The sequence below is a fragment of the Mastacembelus armatus genome, chromosome 11 (genome assembly GCF_900324485.2).
Source record: "Mastacembelus armatus chromosome 11, fMasArm1.2, whole genome shotgun sequence".
NCBI lineage: Eukaryota > Metazoa > Chordata > Actinopteri > Synbranchiformes > Mastacembelidae > Mastacembelus > Mastacembelus armatus.
This window is the reverse complement of record NC_046643.1, coordinates 14,375,424-14,395,664: the sequence shown is the minus strand read 5'-3', so window position 1 is coordinate 14,395,664 and position 20,241 is coordinate 14,375,424. Positions and strand designations below refer to the sequence as shown.

The 20,241-nt window shown below is 40.0% G+C and overlaps 1 protein-coding gene across 1 annotated transcript; it reads right to left on the bottom strand.

Moving 5' to 3' along the window:
* Positions 1 to 1,453: 1,453 nt before the first annotated feature.
* LOC113125886 (versican core protein-like) lies at positions 1,454 to 17,329 on the bottom strand. Its single transcript, XM_026299478.1, has 14 exons — positions 17,159 to 17,329; positions 12,045 to 12,124; positions 11,446 to 11,823; positions 10,741 to 10,915; positions 10,391 to 10,518; positions 9,741 to 10,034; positions 8,660 to 9,517; positions 6,337 to 8,550; positions 3,883 to 3,990; positions 3,576 to 3,734; positions 3,403 to 3,485; positions 2,903 to 3,047; positions 2,543 to 2,725; positions 1,454 to 2,184 (listed from the first exon to the last, which is right to left on the bottom strand). The coding sequence occupies exons 1-14, from the start codon at positions 17,173 to 17,175 to the stop codon at positions 2,063 to 2,065; spliced, it is 4,944 nt and encodes a 1,647-aa protein (XP_026155263.1). The 5' UTR covers positions 17,176 to 17,329; the 3' UTR covers positions 1,454 to 2,062.
* Positions 17,330 to 20,241: the final 2,912 nt, after the last annotated feature.

Here is a 20,241-nt window from a genome sequence, read left to right as displayed (position 1 = left end):
ACTTTTGCATTTTAAAAGATCTGAGGGATCATCACTAACTTCAAATGAAGGCTTAGATAGCTGCATATGGCAGGAGATTAGTGCAGGTCTTCTTCTATGTTTAGTCAGCATATCCTAAAAGTGTTCCACTGAACCGCATTGTTTAGGAATTAAAAGTTTGACGAACAAAAACAAAAAAACAACATAGCATAGACAAATTTTGTACCTGGATAAAAATGCTGCTTGAGAATAAGTAAATTTACAATAAGTTAACAGAGATATTTTCAGGTTACAAAGACTAAAAGCAAAGTGTGGGCCCTTTGTTTACTATTGGTTTTTCCAATAGCATATGAACAGAACAAGTAAATTCACACACAGAACTGCAAGAGTCAAAGCTGAAGCATCCAAACAACATTCATACAGAAACAACTGCTCCTGAATATCTCCAGTCCATCAGACATCTCACTAAGGACCATATCTTGGTAGCAGCTTTGTTTGTCACAGCCTCTCGGGTTGCTAATATGGCAGTGATCAAAATATTTTGGAAGGCCTCAGCTGTGATACTTCACTGTTACCCGACATTTTGCCATGTTTCCAACAAATCACGGCACAATGATGCCATCTGGTGGCTGAATGACTGTGGCTCTGACTTCTCCACAGCCTCTTACAGGAGCAGCTACTGATTTGAAACTGTTATTAGAGTAAAACACTAATTCAAATTCACATACACACAGACAGAGCACAAAAATATCCCACACAGTAACAAACACTCCTCTGTTAGATGTTTATTTGTCCAAGTTAAACAACGTGTTTGTGTTTCACTACCGGCAGGTAAGCTAGCTCAGTCACCTGCGCCAGGTAAACACAGGTAAACTCTATATTCGCATTGTTTTTTCCTGTTGTGCATTATCTGAAGACTTTACATGCAGGACATTGACAACTTTGGCCTCTAAAAACACATATTTACAAACATATATTGACTTACTTTCTGTGTTCCTTTTCTTTCTTGCAGGTTGTTTTCTCTCAAGTTTCCGGCGGCGTGACCCGACAGTGACGTAACAGGTGTCAGTGGTCACGTGATCTGGGTTGCCTAAAGTTAGAAAAGTTAGAAAGACCAAAGTGACACAGTCCTGTTCAGTTTGATTATCACTTTCCATGTTAGAGGGAAAATTAATTGCACCGCATTGCATTATTGTTATTGTTTTGAAGGACTGAGTTGCAGGTGGATTGTTTATTTATTGTTGTTAATTGTTTATTTGTTAGTTTGACTTTGGGCTTTTTGTTTGTTGTTGTGTGCATATCACTGGAGGTGCTAATGTACATAGGCATAGCACTATTTGAAATGACGCCCACACTCAGTGCTAAGGGTAAAATAAACAAAACAATTTATTCTTTGCTCTGTTCTACAAAACTTTATTACAACATAAAGCTGACGAACAAAACAGTGTCTGCTGAAAAAGTATGGTTTCTCAGAAAAATACGGATGGCAACAACAGGTATGAAAAGTAATGTAATGAATGTATAGTACTTATTGACTGGTTCCTAAAGTTGATGTGCTTTGGAGTTGGATTCTTTGAAAGAGCAGTGACTTACACTACTCCTACAACACACTGGACACAAAAATCTGTTGGATACAAAGGTCATGAAGACATTAGCACCATTTCATTTAAAAAAAAAAAGATCTAAGAAGGAGGACACTTAACTTTCTGAACAGCAATTGATTCTTTCTTCTTTTTTTTTTTTGCCAAAATGACTCATCAAATAATTAAAGTGTTGTTAGGTCTGCCAGTTAAAACAATAATCCTTTAAAATCTTCTTAAATATAGTAGATATTTAAAAATAATTAAAGTACATTAATGTTTAACTCCCTAAAATAACAAAGACAAAGGCTTTCTATGCACTCAGGCTTCTTGGCTAACATGATGTTTAGCTTGGCCCTCGTCTCTTTGCTTTTGTGGTTTATTTTGGATTGTTTGAGCATTCACTGGTAAAAGCACTCCTGTTTTTTTTTATATATATATATATATACTTTGTCACGTTACAACAGCAGAATCTAAAGAAAAAAAGACCAGGAAAGTATGACTTAAAACTTGATGTCCCAATATTGTGGTGTCTCTTTAGTAGCTTCAAATTCGTCTTCTATCACTGCAAGGTTGTTGTTGGTTGGAGATGTCACTTCAAGCTGCTGAATTGGGCCTCCAGCCTCTGAAAAGAAATAGAATTGATTAAATCCTCAGTATTTTACTGTGTGTCATATGTAAATCCTTAAAAAGTTATGCATAATATCCATATTTTATTTACTTTTTGTCTCTTGCCCTTGTTGGACTAAATTTCTGTTTTTTGTTTTGGTTTTCTTGTTTTTAGGACTATTTGTGCAGATTGTATGTGACAGAATAAAACCAAACCAAACTAACAATAAATCATCCACATACTACACACTATAAATCCAATTAATAATCACTTTCATATTAGACATAGTGCACAGGAGAATCACTGATGATTGGTGGTAGGAAATAAAGACTCTAAAGGGTAACCTCAGGGTTAAAATATTCTCTTATCTTACCAGGGATGCACAGGATTTGGGGCCTCTCCCACCTGCCTCCAGACAGACATCTGATCAGAGGATTTAGTCTCTGTTGGAAACCACTGCCACAGTAATAACGCACCACAGCACTGGTCTCATATCTCTGGCGTATTTTTCCAAATATGGAGGCGTTTCTGACTTTTGGTGGCAGACCACAAGAGGCTGTTGGAAGAGTTCAGACACTTAAGGTCCTTCTCAGGGTTACATAAAGAATTGCTTGTTCTAACTGGTGGAATATACTGAAATTTGTGGGTGTACGAGCCCCGACCACCACATGGGGGAGTTAAAACCACACTGAAGCATAAATGATGAACCCTTAGTCTCTTTCATATTACTCACAGGTGCCTTTCTTGCAGGTGTAGGCCAGGTGATAGTTACAGGGCACATCACTCCAGCGCCCGTCATCGTGCCACACCATCACCACACAGTCCTCTCCAGAGAGAAAATAGCTGTCTGGCTGCCCTCTGTACCAGTTCTCATATAGCTGTAAACATGGAGAAATTAGATTTCCAACTCTGTGGCACTAATGTTTGACTAAAATTAGTTAAGCTTTGTTTTTAGTGGAATAATCTCTAAAATATTAAAAATGGAATCAAATCAATATGTGCCAGTCAGGGTGCAGGTTTTCTCAAGGCCTTGAAAAATGAATATTATAGTAAGTGTGTGTGTCATCTTGCTAAATGTTTGGTAAGGCTTTTAATGTTTTTCATAATAAACTTCTGTTTGGAAATGCTCCTCGATCTGAACAGTGTTGGTCTGCTGTGATGCACTGTGCAGTGTTTGGTGTGGATTTCTTTTGGACGAGCTTCATCATGCTCCTGGATTCTGATATTCCTCACCAGTGGATTCCCATCAGACCAGCGGAAATCATCCTCGATGGTCTTATCATTCAGACCAGTCCACTGATATTCTTTGTAGTTGCCTGGCAGCCATGACAGAAATGCATTATATAAGAATCCATAATTTAATTTAGCTCAATATGTACTGGCTTCTGCTGTCAGGGTGAACCTACTGTTGATGTAACTTTGTTCCTCAGGGGTCATGATGGAGACCAGATGAGCTCCCTGCATGCGACAGTGCTGCTCTGCGACCTCCCAGCTCAGACGCTGGCTGAAGTGACGATAGCAAAAACCGTGAAACTTATCCCAGCCTGGTTCACATCGCTCCAGGTCTGGAAGAAGCACAGAGGAGGAGAAAGGAGGTAAAAAAAAATTAAAAAAAACATACTGTAACTGCAAACATAAACATGTGAACTGCCCCAGTGGTGATTTCTCTAAGTAGGAGCATGGACAGATTAATGGTCATACCCACAAACTCACCAGTCTGACAGAAGTCTCCTCCATATGTTGGCAAACAAAGACATTTAATCTGTCCCCCCTGGTCTGTACAGGTGCCTCCATTCAGACAGGGGTCGTCCACACAGGCATCTGAAACAAACAGAGGGCAGGATTAAATTATTTTCCTGCAAGTATAAATAAAAGCAAGAAAAAAGGTGGATTTGGTGTATCAAAAATATTCAGTGAGGAATACATCAGCTCACAAGACAATGTTATTGTAAAAATAATGAAATTCTGTAAAAAATCTATTGTATATACATATTTATATGAATGTGTTTATGTTTAATTAAATGTATTTGTGTATGCAGAAGAAAATAAACATGAAGAAAAACACAATCCAGGACACATCTTCAGATTAAATACTGCCAAGGCATCATGATCCACAAGCCCACAGACGCCAACAGAGGCCAAACGTCACGGTGTCAGAGTCTTCAGGTCCAGCTTTTGCAGCAGGTTGTGGTGGGTTTTCCCAGGTCGTCTTTTTGTCTTCGTCTTCCCCTCTTCTATAATCATCTTTTTCTTGTGTAGTATGGAGCATTAAGGATGTCAAATGATGCTACACTGTGTAACTGGGTCCCACAAGTGAAAAATGACCTAAAGGGACACGTCATCCAAAACATAACTCAACTTTTATCATAATAAACATAGTTTCAGTTTGAGTTTTGGTGTTGCATTCTCTATTTCACCCTTTAGTGCATAACACTAAATAGTGTGTTTATCATGTCAACACATTAAACTTACATATCCCAACACTGTTTCTTTGAAAATGTATAATTACACACAATAATCAACTAAACATGTTGTGATCTATTGTGATATTAATCTCTATCAAGGTATTTTGTCTGTTTCTAAACAAACAATATTTGTTTTGTGTTTTGGTTAAAGTCCTAAAGAAAAAAAAAAGGGTTTGAGCTCCAGACAAATTTTCTAAATTTGTAAATCAAAATGGTGGCATGTGTGTTCAAAATGAAATTGAAACATTTAAGAAGTGGAATCAGTTTGTCTGTTTCCTTTGACACACCATAAACAAGAACTCTGTGGTGTCTGTCATTATACTGAACACTCACATGCTGCTATTTAGACAGCTCTTTCTGAGACAGTGTGTGTTTGAATCAAAATAACTGCTTTGCACAAGCCTAATGGCAATAATATGCACCCAACGAAAAACCATCCACCAGCTTTGCTAAGAAATACACAGCTGGAGTTTAGAAAAACTTTACCCAGTTGTCAGAAGGAAAAATGAAACCTTGTGCTCTTACCCATGTTGACATTTTTAGAATAATCAAAGATTTTCCAGGTTTTTCAAGTTTGGAGAAATTCTCAGACATTCTCAGATGTGTTATGTATATAAATAAGATTCCCTTGACTCGTTCTCTTTTCTATATTAGAATGGTGACCGCTTTCCCCCAGTCCACCCCTGCTAACTACCGAGGGAACAATAAATATACATTATAAACTAAAAAATGTGAGGCTGAGGGAAAGCAAAATCTCGGACGTATAAACTGATGGCGAGACAAGAAGCAAACGTCGATAAGTTGATTTTATCATTCTTAAACCTAAAAAACACAATACTGTACAAATTGTGAATGGTTGTGGTTAAACAATAAACCATGATGTGACTATGACACATTAATGACTCATAGAGAACATGAAAATATATCATTATAAGACATCAACATTTATCACCGTCTGTGCTTTCACACATAACATTCCTCTGTGTCATACAACTAAAGTCTTCAAATCTGTGAAAGAGAATTCTTGATAATCTGAAAGTTGTGGACTACATATAAAACATTATTGCTATTGCATTGGTCAGTGCTATTACATCCAATGTAAGTGTTGTCACAGAAAAAGTCCTTTAATCATTTTACTACAGAGTATTGCAAAAAAAAAAAAAGAGTTCTGACAGCAGGAAGAAAATGATTGTGAAAAGAATCATTTCTGCTTGTTTGATGAAGAGAGTCATTATCTGAAAGTAAAATTTACTATGAAAAGATTTATCAGTGCTATAACCATCCCTCTTGCAGGAAAGCCTTGTAGAGTAAACACTGAAACACTCATTCAAACATAACAATATATTAGAGTACTTCACAGAAGTCAATCTTTGGATGAAGAGGAGGAAAACATCATGCACAAGACTGGATTACTGTCAAATGTCAGATGGGAGTTGTCCCAGTGTAAGTATCTTGAAGGGGGGTTGGGATCACAAAGAGAGAGGTGAGTGTTTTAAGGTGAAAGTGGAGGAGTCAGAAGGGTGAGTGGGCTTTCTGAGACAAGTGAAACAAACGTGGAAAGTCATTTGAAAAGGAGGGGATGTGTTTTACAGAAAATGAGGCAAAGGCAGGTTGGGGCAGAAGACAGACCAGGAGTTTTAGTGCATCATTGCGTCGAGCAGCAAGAGGACGGATAGGCTGATGAGAGTGACTTTAACATTACCTGAAGCTTTCCCTGCACCGCCTACAGCTGCCCTCTCATTGGGCAAGATAAGGAGGGTGGGTGGCTGGGTGAGACTAAACTCAGCATCCAGCAGACCATGATCCACTCGTGGTATGTGGTGCGTCACCTGCTGAGGCTCTGCCGTCTTGTGGAAAACAGTTGGTGTTGATGTGGTTGGGCTCCAGGTGCGTCTGGACCAGTGTGTGGTAGTCATGATGGTGCTGAGGGCCATTTTTGTGGTAGCAGCATCGGACTTTGTACTTGAGAAGTATTTTGGACCTGCTGTAGAGGTAATGGAAGATGTTTTAGTGCTATACTCAATATCATTCAGAGATTCTTGGGGTCTGTTTGTGGTGGTCAACAGAGCCCAGTTGGATATTGTAGAATGGAAAGGAAAGACAGTGAAATCTTCCTTATGGGTTGTGCCAACAGGGGCAATGTTGGCATTTTCTGCTAGAGTGGGAGCAACGTTAACATGTTCTTCTCCAGTTGGGGCAGCATTAACTGTCTCTTCATGGGTTGCGTCAATGTTAGCTTCCTTTTCAAGAACAAGAGTTGGGGCAATGTCAACTTCCTCTTCAAGGAGAGGATCAACGTTAGTCTCGTCTTCAAAGGTTGGAGAAAATGTAGTTTCTTTAGCGGCAAGGTCTGGGTCAACATTAGCCTCTTCTTCAAAGGTTGGAGAAATTATAGTTTCTTTAGCGGCAAGGTCTGGGTCAACACTAGTCTCTTCTTCAAAGGTTGGAAAAATGGTAGTTTTTTTAGTGGCAAGGTCTAGGTCAACACTAGTTTCTTCTTCAAAGGTTGGAGAAATGGTAGTTTCTTTAGGGGCAAGGTCTGGGTCAACATTAGCCTCTTCTTCAAAGGTTGGAGAAATGGTAGTTTCTTTAGGGGAAAAGTCTGGGTCAACATTTGCTTCTTCTTCAAAGGTTGGAGAAATGGTAGTTTCTTTAGGGGCAAGGTCTGGGTCAACACTAGCCTCTTCTTCAAAGGTTGGAGAAACGATAGTTTCTTTAGGGGCAAGGTCTGGGTCAACCTCTTCTTCAAAGGTTTTAGAAATGGTAGTTTCTTTAGGGGCAAGGTCTGGGTCAACATTAGCCTCTTCTTTAAAGGTTGGAGAAATTATAGTTTCTTTAGGGGCAAGGTCTGGGTCAACACTAGCCTCTTCTTCAAAGGTTGGAGAAATGATAGTTTCTTTAGGGGCAAGGTCTGGGTCAACATTTGCTTCTTCTTCAAAGGTTGGAAAAATGGTAGTTTCTTTAGGGACAAGGTCTGGGTCAACCTCTTCTTCAAAGGTTGGAGAAATTGTAGTTTCTTTAGGGGCAAGGTCTGGGTCAACATTAGCCTCTTCTTCAAAGGTTGGAGAAATTATAGTTTCTTTAGGGGCAAGGTCTGGGTCAACATTTGCTTCTTCTTCAAAGGTTGGAAAAATGGTAGTTTCTTTAGGGACAAGGTCTGGGTCAACCTCTTCTTTAAAGGTTGGAGAAATGGTAGTTTCTTTAGGGGCAAGGTCTGGGTCAACATTACCCTCTTCTTCAAAGGTTGGAGAAATGGTAATTTCTTTAAGGGCAAGGTCTGGGTCAACATTTGCTTCTTCTTCATGACTTGGGAGAATGTTAGCTCCCTCTTCAAGAGTTGGGTCAATAGTGGCTACCTCTTTGAGGACAAGGGTTGGGGCAACTTTGACTTCCCCTTTAGTGAATTGGCTAATTTTAACACCTTCTTCATAGATTACAGTAGCCAGACCTGGTTCCTGCCCACTTGCCTCTTCATAGGCTGTGGTTGTAGTATCCAAATACACTCTGTAACCTGAGTCCGAAACTGTCAGATATTGTGCTGTGGAATCAGTAGGCAACTGAGAAGTGTTTGTGGTCTCTGGAGACTCAGTGGTATTCAAACCTGCTCCAGAAATTAACTCATCTTCAGACTTTGTTTGTTCTTCCTCACTTTCCATGCTGAGAGTGTCATCACTTTCTAAGCTTGTACTTCCTTCCTGTCTAGAAGTGGAAGACTCCCATGATTGTGCTGCTGTGGAGATGATATCAAAACCTGGACTGTCAGTATTTTGTGGCATTGATGGGAGTGTGGGATCTGGAACAGCAGTCTCTGACTCAATAGAATAGTTGCTAGCTGAAGCCGAAGGTGATGGGTGAGTAGTGAAGCTGGACTCTGATGTAGAGATCAAACTGACTGCTTCGACATCAAGGTCACTTTCTGGAAAATAAACATAACATATGTTTGGAAATGGAAGTATGAAAATATCACTGAGCTGCTGATGTGGCTGCAGAATATTAGTATTGTTTATATAATAATAACTCTATACCTTGAGAAATATCTCCAGACCCATCAAGATTGAGCCATAGTGAAGTTGATTTATTGATGGGAGATTGGGTAGTTTGTGTAAGAAGTGCTCCTTCCTCTCTTGGTAACTGAGTTGAGAGAGACATATGAACAGTAGTTCTATCTTTTGCTGCTGCCTCCTCCAGCCTCACCTGGAGCATGTTGTCAAGGGCCATTGTAGCAGACTCCAGGAAAATCTCCTCCTGAGTTTGGTTCCTGTCCGACTGACTAAAATTTGCTTGTGTTATGTTTAAATTCAAGTTCTTTGCTTGTATTTCTTGGGAATCCTCACCTGATTGTGTATGCTCTTCAGGGGACGTGTCTGGTGCTGTGTGGGTTTGTATGTGAGATTCGTATGTTAGATTAGGAAACCCTGATGTGCTTTCAAGCTCAGATTTTTGAGCGGTGAAGTTCTGATGGGAGTTTGTCTCATTATAAACACTGGGCAGTAATGATGTGTTTTGTGCCAAGTCTGAGCTTTCTGTGCTGCTGACAGTGCTGTTCATCTGTGCTGTAGGATGCTGGGAGTCAGAGTTCATTTCTGTAGGCAATGAACTTTCACCAAACGGCTGAATAAGGTCAAGTGTGGATGTGATGTGGAGAGGAGACTCTGTCTTGTCTGTTGGGTATGTGGCAACAAGGTTTTCCTCAGTGGAAGGACCAGAGGAAAAGGGAAAAGATACAAGTTCGCTTTGAGCCTCTCTCTCCACTTGCTCTGCATGTTCATGTTGGCTCAGTTGCAGCTCTTGATCTGTCTCCATAAAAATAACATCTTGTCCAATGTCTTCAGGTTCTGTGGCGACGTAGTCCACAGGAGAGTCAGTGGGAGAATTTCTGTAACCTGTAAAAGGCAGATAATTAATGAAAAGAAGATTTTAGATTTATAAAAAAAAGTTGTGTTTCTACCTCTCTCTAACTCTGATCAGTGTTCACTGCAGTCTCCTGGTACGTATTTGCCCAAATGAGTAGTAATAGGAAGTTCACATGCATGTCCAATGTATTATACCGATGCAATTTAAATTCTTCTTCATGTGCAATACACCTTTCTGACATAAAACACTCACCTTTGAAACAATAAACATCATGAAGGCTGGATGGCTCTGGGAAACCAGTTTGGTTGCTGAAGCGATAAAGGGTTTTGACGCCTGCCTGAGGCCCTCCACAGCGCTCCCTGGGGGTTGTGATAGGGTAACGCACACTGCCATCAGACAGCCAGCCGGGGCTGCAACGGTCCAGACCTTCACTCCATGCTAAGTACAGCTGCGCAGTTGTAGCGAGCGATGCCTCTGCAGCTCTGCAGTATGACTGCGCTTCATAAAATGACAGCTGCTGTGGGGTGGAGTTATAGAAGACCACTCCTACCAAAACAAAAATATTTTTAGTTTCATTATTTCTTGTTACAATATCTTTTAATAATCTTGTCATGGATATATAGGCTAAAAGTGATACATTGCAATGACACATATTATTAGCCTATTTTTGTTGAACACATATATAACTGTTTAAGTGGCATACCATACTGTATATGTGGTGGCTTCTACAAAACAATAGCTGCAGGACAGGGATACCCAAGATAAAGTATGGTTGAGGTAATTTAGAGGCACTATTATATAAATTGCCCATGTAAATTGTCCATCAGAAAGTGAAATTCATTTTTCACCAGTAAAATTTCTATGGCTTACAAACAATTCTCAGAAATACATATAATTTATACCGTTAGTTTCTTCCACATAACAGTAAACGTCAAAAAGATCATCTTGGTCCATTGTTCCATAATTTCTCACTCCTGGTTGCCCGTCCATGTCTCCATAGCAACCTTCACGAGGTAACTGGATTGGGTACCTGCACCAATGGACACAATCAGCATTTCTTATGTAACAGTGATTACAAACTCATGCCAGGTAGATAAATCTACAACCCACAGAAATTCAAATTCTAGTGGAGACTCTGCAGTTTGTTGGGCTGACGTTTGGAGATAATGGGAATCAAAGAATGAACATTTTCATGAACAAGTTTCAACACATTGCTTGAACAAGCAGATGAAGAAGTGATGTGATATCTTACCTGACAGACTGGTCTGCCAGCCAGCCTGCATCACACTGCTCATATCCATCATAGTAAGCTGCCAAAAGCTGGTCAGGAGTGGCTATTTCTGCTCCGATGGCCTCACAGGCCCTCTGGGCCTGATGGTAGGAAAATGCATACCGGCCAAAGGCATCTCTATAGTGGAAAACAACACCTAAACACATAACCATAGTCATTTATGTGACAAGCAACAGCATATAATATCATAAATGCCTATTGTTACAAAGTTTTTGATTAAAAAAATTATGAAACTAACAGACAATATAACTTAATTTGAAGAATATTAAATAATATTTGCTTAAATTCTTATAATCCATAGACAGGCCTCTATTAGACCATACTCAATAACAGACTCTTGACATCACTTTTCAATATTTCCAATTCAAGCTGAGCTGATCTCATTTTACATCAGAAGTAGCAGCCAGCATATTAAACCTATGGATCAAACTGTATCTACAGAACTACTGACCAATTTCCATGTGTGTCAGACACTCATTGTTTAAAATAATCTGTACTGTCATTTTAATAAAAACCTAAAAAATGTGATTTTTGCAAGTGGAATTTGTCCCTCAGTAAACTCCAACTTATCAAATCTTATGTATTAGGAAGATTAATTAACAGTGTTGTATCTTTTAACAACTAAAAGTCTTTACAGTCCTTTAGTCTTCCACGTAATTTATTTACCTTTAACCTTTACTTGAACAAGGTCACTAGTGTCCTCCAGGCCCTGCTGCACCTCACAGCGATAGTATCCCGAGTCACTGGAGCGCAATTCTCCCAGCCAGAGGGACAGGTCATCAGGGGAGGAGGTGTAGTTGAGCAATGCAGCACGGTCTCGGTATACCTCACTGACCTTCACCCTTTGACCCCTCGCCACCAAGATCTGTGTTTCCACACCACCGGACACCACAGACCACTTGACCCGTGGTACAACAGGGGAAGAGGAGGAGGTGGTGGGTGTGGATGAAAGAGACACTAGGCAGGGGATGGAGATGGAGCTGCCCAGTGGGGCAAAAAATGCACCAGGGTGGGGGATGGTCACCTGGAGAGACCGGACGTCATCTGCAGAAAAAGAACAGAAGACACAGAGCGTGAAGAACAGAGCGACTCTTGAAAATCATCTCAGTACTTGCATTAAATGCACCTTGGTAACTGAATGACTACATCTGATATTAGAAAACTTATATTATTTTGTTTTGTTTTTTTTCTGGTCCAGATTATTTAGGACATTAAGAATCATTATTATTCCCATTAAAGGTAAGAGAAAAAAAACACAGTCATACCATATGCCGATGGAGTTTGAGTGGGGAAGGCCAGAGTAAGATGGCAGACCACACACAGAAGTGATAGTATCTGGACATGTCTATGGAGATAAAGAGGCAGTAAAAATGAGATATATCTTGACAGAGATGAAAATTAATAAAGAACTACTCAAGTAAACTCAGGGAGGAAAGGTCACAAAATGACAGATTATTTTTCCTTTCCCATTTCCAGTTTCCAATTTCACACATATTTAACCTTTAATAGGCAGAGCAATATCAGATACTGTAAGTCATGTATTATGTTGGTTCAGCTAGTCAGGGGAAACACGCTCCATTGATTTTAACAAACTGATTACTGTAATATTAAAGGTCACAACCTGCACACCATCATTCTGCAGTACCAGATCTCCTTAGAGTTTTACCCAGGTACTGATGTGTACCTGGGTAAAAAGACAGTCTCAAGGTTACCCTGTAATGTTCTCAATCTTAGCCATTTCTTTTTTGCTATTTTGTGATTTCCCGACTATCTACAATTTGCAAAAGGTTTTAGACTCTTATCCATCGTGCAGTAACATCAAGGACGTGTCTGATCAGTCTCAAATTCCATTTCTGTAACGTGACAGCAACCTGCAAAAAATACAACCAGAGTCATAAAGAACTATCTTCAGTGACAAGAACAAGGGGTCCTGTAATACATGGTCTGGCCCACGCAGAACTGGAGTCAGTCTGGGGTGACAAGTTCTCCAAGATGGTTTGAACAAACTACCTACCAAACACCTGGAACAACTGTTTTAAAGACAATGGATGGTCACACAATTATTAACACGATTTTGTTTTTATTGCTCTTCATATAGAGTTAAATAATGAATGAGAAATACTACATATCTATGGAGCCATGAGCAGAAGAAGGTGTTCCTCATATGCTTAGGTTGTTTCAGAGGAGCCATTTCGGCTTTCTTTGCTTTAAACAACCCAGAGAAATGCTTCACAAAGAAGTCCCAGACCAGAGTTTGACTGCTGCCTCCAACACAATAAAACTCTTGATGGGCAAATGTTAAAAAGAGCTACCAAAGAAATCAATATCAAAGCACAGAGAAGGTACTGTCTGTGTTATGTGTCAGCCTTGTTCCGTTTTATATGAAGATGATGTTTTACAAAAAAAGACATAAGATGTGTAAGTTATGAGCCTCTGAGCCTCATACTCAAACACACAGACGGTCATCAGAATGTCCCCACATTGGTACAGGAGCTGAAACCTGAAAAAACAGAGTAAATATTACCCAGATCAGAGCCTCTGGAGTGAGTTTAACAAGCACAAATAAAGTCAACTTTTACTGCATCTGCAAGTCAAATTCGTCCTTTGCAAGGAGTCGGCACAAACACAGCTCACTAACTTGTGTCAAATGAAATAGCCTTCTTTGATGGCAGAATAATTGTTGTCTGTTTCCTGGCCAGCTGGGCGGACTCCACAGGGCTGGTATCACTATTAGTATTCTTGACAAGAAAACGTCTCACAAAAAGCGAGCAATGGGCCAGGAGGACAGCTGCACACTGTGCTTTCACTTCAGAACGGCTCCCTTACAAAAGGCTTCAGGGAAAATTAAAGGACACGGCACTGGCACACTTGCTTGCTTTTTCTCCTTCCTTTCTCTCGCTGTTTTTTAGAGCTGGAGATGGAACTTTTAAACCACTAAGAATTGGTCTGGAGCCGGCTCCATACAAAAGGAACAGCTACATTAGGGCACTGAACACTATTTTGATTAATGGCAGAGGAGCTTCTGCTGGTTTCTACTCCTTAGTTTGTGACTCTTTAGTTTGTATTTCTCAGTCTTTGCCTTCACCAGGCGATCTGCAGTTCTGCTGTTTTTAATGAGGGTAACAGCAAAGACAAGTCAAGCTAAAATCAATGCCACCCACTGGATTCACAGGTCTAAAAACTGCAGTCAGTGCACTATCCACAAGCAGAACTAATCCAGTTGCCTCCCCCTGCAGACACAGATAAGTAAGCAAAAGCAGGTACCAAGTCATTGTGTCGTCATTAATAAAAGATGATGATCCAGACACCCCTTGTGCAGACTAACATTTTGGTCATTAGTAAAAAAAGAAAAATACAAAGTTAAAGAAACATAAAGAATTTTAATTGTTGTGAGACATAACAAAAAACAAGAAGCATAGAATTAGATGCTGAGACTCCTGTTAATGTTGCACTGAAAATAAAGGTTTGCTTATTGTACCTTGTGGGTGGTCTCTGCAGCAAACTGCTTCAAGGTCAAGTCAGGCGTACCTTGTCTCCACCAACAAGCCAGAAAATGACTGCTGGTCCCAATTTAGCCAGACCAAACACGCAGAAAGACTGGTTGGACTGATCTAAGCTCTGTGGAGAGCTGAGCTGGAACGGACTTTGGCACTAATGAGTCTACAATGAAATACAGTAGAGATCTTCCAAAAAGCACACTGGGTCTTTGCAAGGTAGGTTTGTCATTCATATAGGTTTTGTTGCGTTATTCTTTTCTTTTTCGTCTCTAGCGTTTTCAAATATTAATTTTTAGACTAGAGACCTATTACTTCCTATTACTTATACTTAACATCCTCAAAATTCAACATGTCATTTCACAGGCAACTGTCGTAACAAAGACAGCAGACTGTCTGATCCATCAGTTTTCACTAACTCCCCTTATTCTTCAGCTTATTTACATTCAGTAATACACAGACACCATCTTATACCCGCTTATTCTTTTTGGGGTCACAGGGATCAGCTGGAGCCTATCTCAGCTCTGTTCAGGGGAAAGGCAGGGGTACACCCTGGACAGGTAACCAGTCCATCACAGGGCCACACAGAAACCTGCTAATCTAAATCTAAATTCAAAGGTTGGCAAATGTGGCTTAAATAATGAAACATTTGAGACACAATAAATTTACCATTTAGCATTTGGCATAAATTTTTAATTCCTGCTTATCTGTATCTATGTGAGTAGAGGTTGAATCTCTGCCCAACAATCAGAGGATACGAATTTACCTCGGACAGATTGTTTATTTTTTTATTTAATTTATGGATTACTCCTTAAGATGTACTATCGATTAAAAGTACTGGCTCCCACAAGAATCAGATCCTGTTCCAATCTGTGTCAATCTTATTTAAAAAAAAGAATTTGCCAAACAGGCAATCACCACCAGAAGAAAGTCCACCATAAAAAGTATCTCAACACAAGAATAAATTTAGTGTAAACTGAAGCACCATCTCTGTGAATGATTCTTGATATCCGGATATTGTCCTTTATGTTAAGAAAAAAGGTTCGGGTGAATCCAGAAACACCCAGTGATGTGGACTTTCAGGTAAACAGTCATCTCCTCACTATGGACCTTAACATAGTCTCTGTGTAGTTACGCTGCCCCTGGCTGACCCAAGTCAACTATTTACTTAACACCATTCCTCATCAAATGTAACATGTCTACACATCCAATAGACAGAACTTATTCACCCCGACCTTCTGCACTTCAGTACACAGACATCTCCGATATGTCTGGCTGGTTGGGAAAAGCATATGATTCCTCACCCAGTGTTCATATAGGAAAAAGTCACAGGGCATTTCAAACAAACACTCGGTCTTAGACCTGAGTCAACCAAGCCACAGACAGACCACAGCCTGTGCATGTCTAACCTATGATAGTGCAAAGGCCCACTTGATTGTTAATTCTGTGCCTCCCCAAGAACACTGGTCCTATGGGGACAAAAACCAGTTTCTTGAAACCTCCTGACATGATTAAGTGACTTTGCTGCTTAACGCTCATTTTCTCAGTTCAGAGAAAAAAAGCGCCAACAAAAAAAAAAAAAGCCAAGCAATCAGCTGGGTCCAGTCTTAGTCCCTTGATGTGTTGCTGACAATAAAACAATAAACTGAGTTGAATAGAGGCAAAAAACAGAGAACTGAACTCCATTTTCCAAACAGTAGCTCTTTAATTTGAGGCTCATAAGCAGTCAGCTATTTCAACACCAGCATACATTCAGAAATTCAAAATCTGTGTCACTCCCACAATTCAAGAAGTGTCTGCTTTCTTGAGGATTTGGTGTTAACCAGACACATTTGTGCGTCATTACATCGGGTCTGGTCAACTCTTAACACAGTCTAACTTCTTCACCTCCTGCTTCTGCTGCAGACATTTAATTGTGTAGATGAATTTCCATCACACACTTTTAGCACTTTTCTTTATAGACCATTAGGGGTTATTAGTGTTATTGTGTTGCCCCACCTGACATTACTAACTTGACTCAAACCAGTGTCAGATGCAACAAATAATCCAGTGAGATTTTACTCAGAGGTTTTTCTGCTTCAGGTTTTGATGAGGTCGTAATGACCAGCACTGATTATTATAAAAACAATTTGTCATCATGGGCCACACTTTGTAAATGTTTGGTCAGAAACAACTATTTCCTCCAGAAGCAGACACTGGACCATTAAACATTGAGACCAGTCTTTAAAAACGCTTTTTTTCTCTCTGTCTATCTCTCTACCTGTCCGTTAATAAGATCCCCCTCAGGCCTGAGCTGTTCCACAGAGAATGAACAGAAGAGGATAATGTGCACTTAAGAAGAAAAAAAAAAAGTTGTCTCCCTTTGTTTCCTGATGGGTGCAGCATCCATGCTTGTCTCTGAGACAACAACAAAAAATAAGCATTTAAAATGAAAATAAAATAACTTTTGGAGTGATCTGAGAAGCTTATTTTAGTACATGTCTTTCAGTTTCATGGAATTTGCACATGCAAACCTGTGTGAAACATCTTTGGTGCTTGACAATGATCAGAATGTCAGGAACAATAAAGAGACAGTGGAAGTGACTAAGCCCTCTGGAAACACATCAGTCAGTAACGAGGGCTAAAGTGGTGGGTTTTACAGAAGAAGAGCGAAAACACAAATTCTATGAGAAAAAGTTTGACTTAACTGCGTCAAACATGATATTTTCAGCCAGTTTCAGGACCTCTACTGAGGACAGCAATTATTGCAATGCAATAACCTGCAGATGAGGGAAATGTTGTTAAATGTTACTATAATTTAGCACGTTGTAAATCTAAAATAACTTTAAAATGACAAAACCGCATCGTCTGAGCAGCTATAATTAACACAACAGCCCTTAACCTACCGCATTCTTAACAGCATTTCAGCTGATGCAGGGTGGACCGACTTCTTGGATGTAAAAAGTATTTCCCTTCAGCTCCTCTCAGGTTGCTGCAGTGCGACTATCCTGTCAATGGAAAGTGGCTCTGGATGCTCTGCGCAGGTATACTGGAGCTGGGACTGCTGTCCGACCGGATCCGAGGCTCGGGAAGAAAAGGACGGAGCTGAGAGAAAGTGAAGGCAGATATGACATCCTGAACTGCCCACTTTTTCCAGTCTGGATGGAGATGGCGCATGCCTATCGAGGGGGACTGGGAGGGATGGCATCTAAAATAACCACTGTTAGATGCTATGAAGTGAAGATGACATGACCTATATGTTGGTTTTTTCCCCCTGCAGGGAAACGACAAATGCATTGAGCGTCATTTGGATAAACCAGACTGGGTCGAGTCAGCGCAGCAGCTGCTGATGCTGCAGGTACTGATATTGCAGCACAGTCGCCTACAACTCTCTCTCTCTCGCTGCTACATCACATAAGTTAACTACTGGGCTTTTTAAAATCACACTGACTTGCTATGCATAGAGTAATGAGCGGTTTGCGACATCTTGCAGAGGAACAGTCCTTATGTGACAAACCGCAGCAGCTGCTCGGCCATTTCCAGTTTATTCCGCAGGGCGTGATAAAAATCTGAATACAAACACAACATAGAATATCGTTCCATACTGTAGGACTGCCGCAGGTAGATTACCTGTTTTGACTGAATGAACTAACAAATAGGTTTATATAAGTGGTGCTGAGGGCCAAAGAAGTCTGCATTAGTGGCCCTGTCCATGGCTGGATTAATAAGCCTTCCAGCCCAGGGGTAAAAGATGAGCTGTGGGCCCCTTTGACCACACCACCCCCACAGTTTTCCCTCCATGCATTAGGCAGAACAGAGTCTGCACCAGCTTACTGTCCCTTAATCTCCAGGTATAATGTAGAATATGTTGTCCAACTAAGGGAAACATGGTTGTTACAAATGGCCACACTCACTGGCAACGAGCCTGTTGTTATTGGCAGGGGTGATATATGATTAATTGTAAAATAATGGGAAAAACAAGAAAAAGACTCTAGAGTCCTGTTAGCAGCTCTGTAGACTGTACTCAGGTACAGCAGTGCTTTGAGATAACTGCTAATGCTCATTATCAGTGTTATCACAATTGATCTCAAAGAGCAAGACAGGTCAGTACTGCATTTTGTGGAAAGCCACCCAGGTGTCAAGGTGTTTCACCAAAAGCCAACAGGCAGCGTGAATGGTGCTTTGTAGTGGTCATGAATCAGCAGTTGGTGCTGTACACTTGAGGAATCTGACACCCAGATACCAGCAGGACGGTCTGGGAAGGAAATTTCAAAGCTCAGAGAGCAGACAAAGATCAGAGGTGTGCTGTGATCCAGCATTATGTTTCAGCTATGACTGACTGCCACAGTGACCAGTTTGACTCAAGTCCAGTCAGCAGTTTTGCTAAATGTAAAACATCATCCTCTCTACTGGTTAAAGATGAAGACATGTCAGGTCTAAATAATAAAGTATAATAAATAAAATAAAGGTCTAAACTGGGCTTGTTGTTACATGTTCATTTCAAGGCCATTAATGAACCTTGAACTTCAGCTTTTACTGAGACTGAAACTTTTCAAAGAAAACATGACACATTCTTCCTTTATCAGAGGTAAAGTTGGACAGATCAGCAATTAAACACAACGTTGCACAGTTAAAAGTAACTGACCCAAAAATGTTGGGAAAGGAAATGTTTTCTTTTTTTTTATCCTGCAATTATGTTGTGTGGCCACTGTTTGCCCAAAATTACATATTCTGACATTTGGCCAAAAAGATGGAGAAGTCATTAAAGTGCTTGGAAAAAATGGAAATTTGAACATGTCTGCTGGGCTTCATCATCTAATATTATGTTTGAAAGCTCTAGAACAGCTACTAAATGGAGTTTGTGTTGGTCAGACAGGTTTTCTAAAACAGTCAAATCTATAACAAAAAAATGAACCTTGAAAATGTCCAACTAGATACAAATTCAACTTCCATACACTACACTCTAAAATAAGCTCCATGTAACAGTAATATAACAACATAGCACAGGAAGGGGCATTTATACATAATCTAACAAATGAAAAAGCACTTGTTGGACTCCAAAAGAATTCTTTTTCCATTTATTGTAATTTTTTCTGTTATTTCTTGAATAACTAAAGTTATTTCACTTTGACTTTATGACTGGTGTCTCTGAGCAGAAATGAGACCAAACATTTGATATTTATATACATAAAAATATATTTAAGAATATGATTTTAAAGTTTGAAAGCTTTTCGGAGTATGCGATACAGTTTAGATCTATATACTGCAGCTTTGCAAATGAAATTAATTTAACTGAACTCAAATCTTATAAATCAAGTCTGGAAAAGAGAATTAAAATCCAGTAGCAACAGTAAACGCACCGATTTACATTTTCTTTAAGTTCTAAACTGTAACCTATTGAGGTCACACACAAGAATCCACTGGGAACAGACTGAATTCAACCGAACACAGTTAAACATACATGCAAGCCATGTCTCCGACCTGCATACAAGCTAATGTTACATTTTCCAGCAGCCTTCAAACATCCAGCCTATAATTAGACACTATCATTATATTGCAGCTGAGTTTAGATCATCATGTGAGTCAAGAGCAACGCTCCAATTAAGTTTTAAAGTGCCTTCAGATGTACTGGTGATGTTCAAGTGATTCTTTCGTTTTCTGTAAAGCAACTTATGAAGGAGGAGGGTATTTTTACAATGATGCTTTTTATGGGCAAAAGTGGCACAGCACATTTGCAGCCAGCTCTTCATGCAGAGAGAGTGAGAGAGAGAGAGAGAGAAGGAGAATGAGAGCCAAGTGATGAAAGTATTTGGGGTAGTTTTCTGATGAGGAAACAATAACGCTGTTGTTGCAGACCTCGACTGACACGTGCAGCTAACGCTACCAGGTGGGAGTCATTAGTTTAGGTGACTGAGGAGCAAACATGACTCAGCTAAAACACAGGGCAGAGTCTGCAGTTTATTTTTATGTATTGCTAATTCTGCTTGAG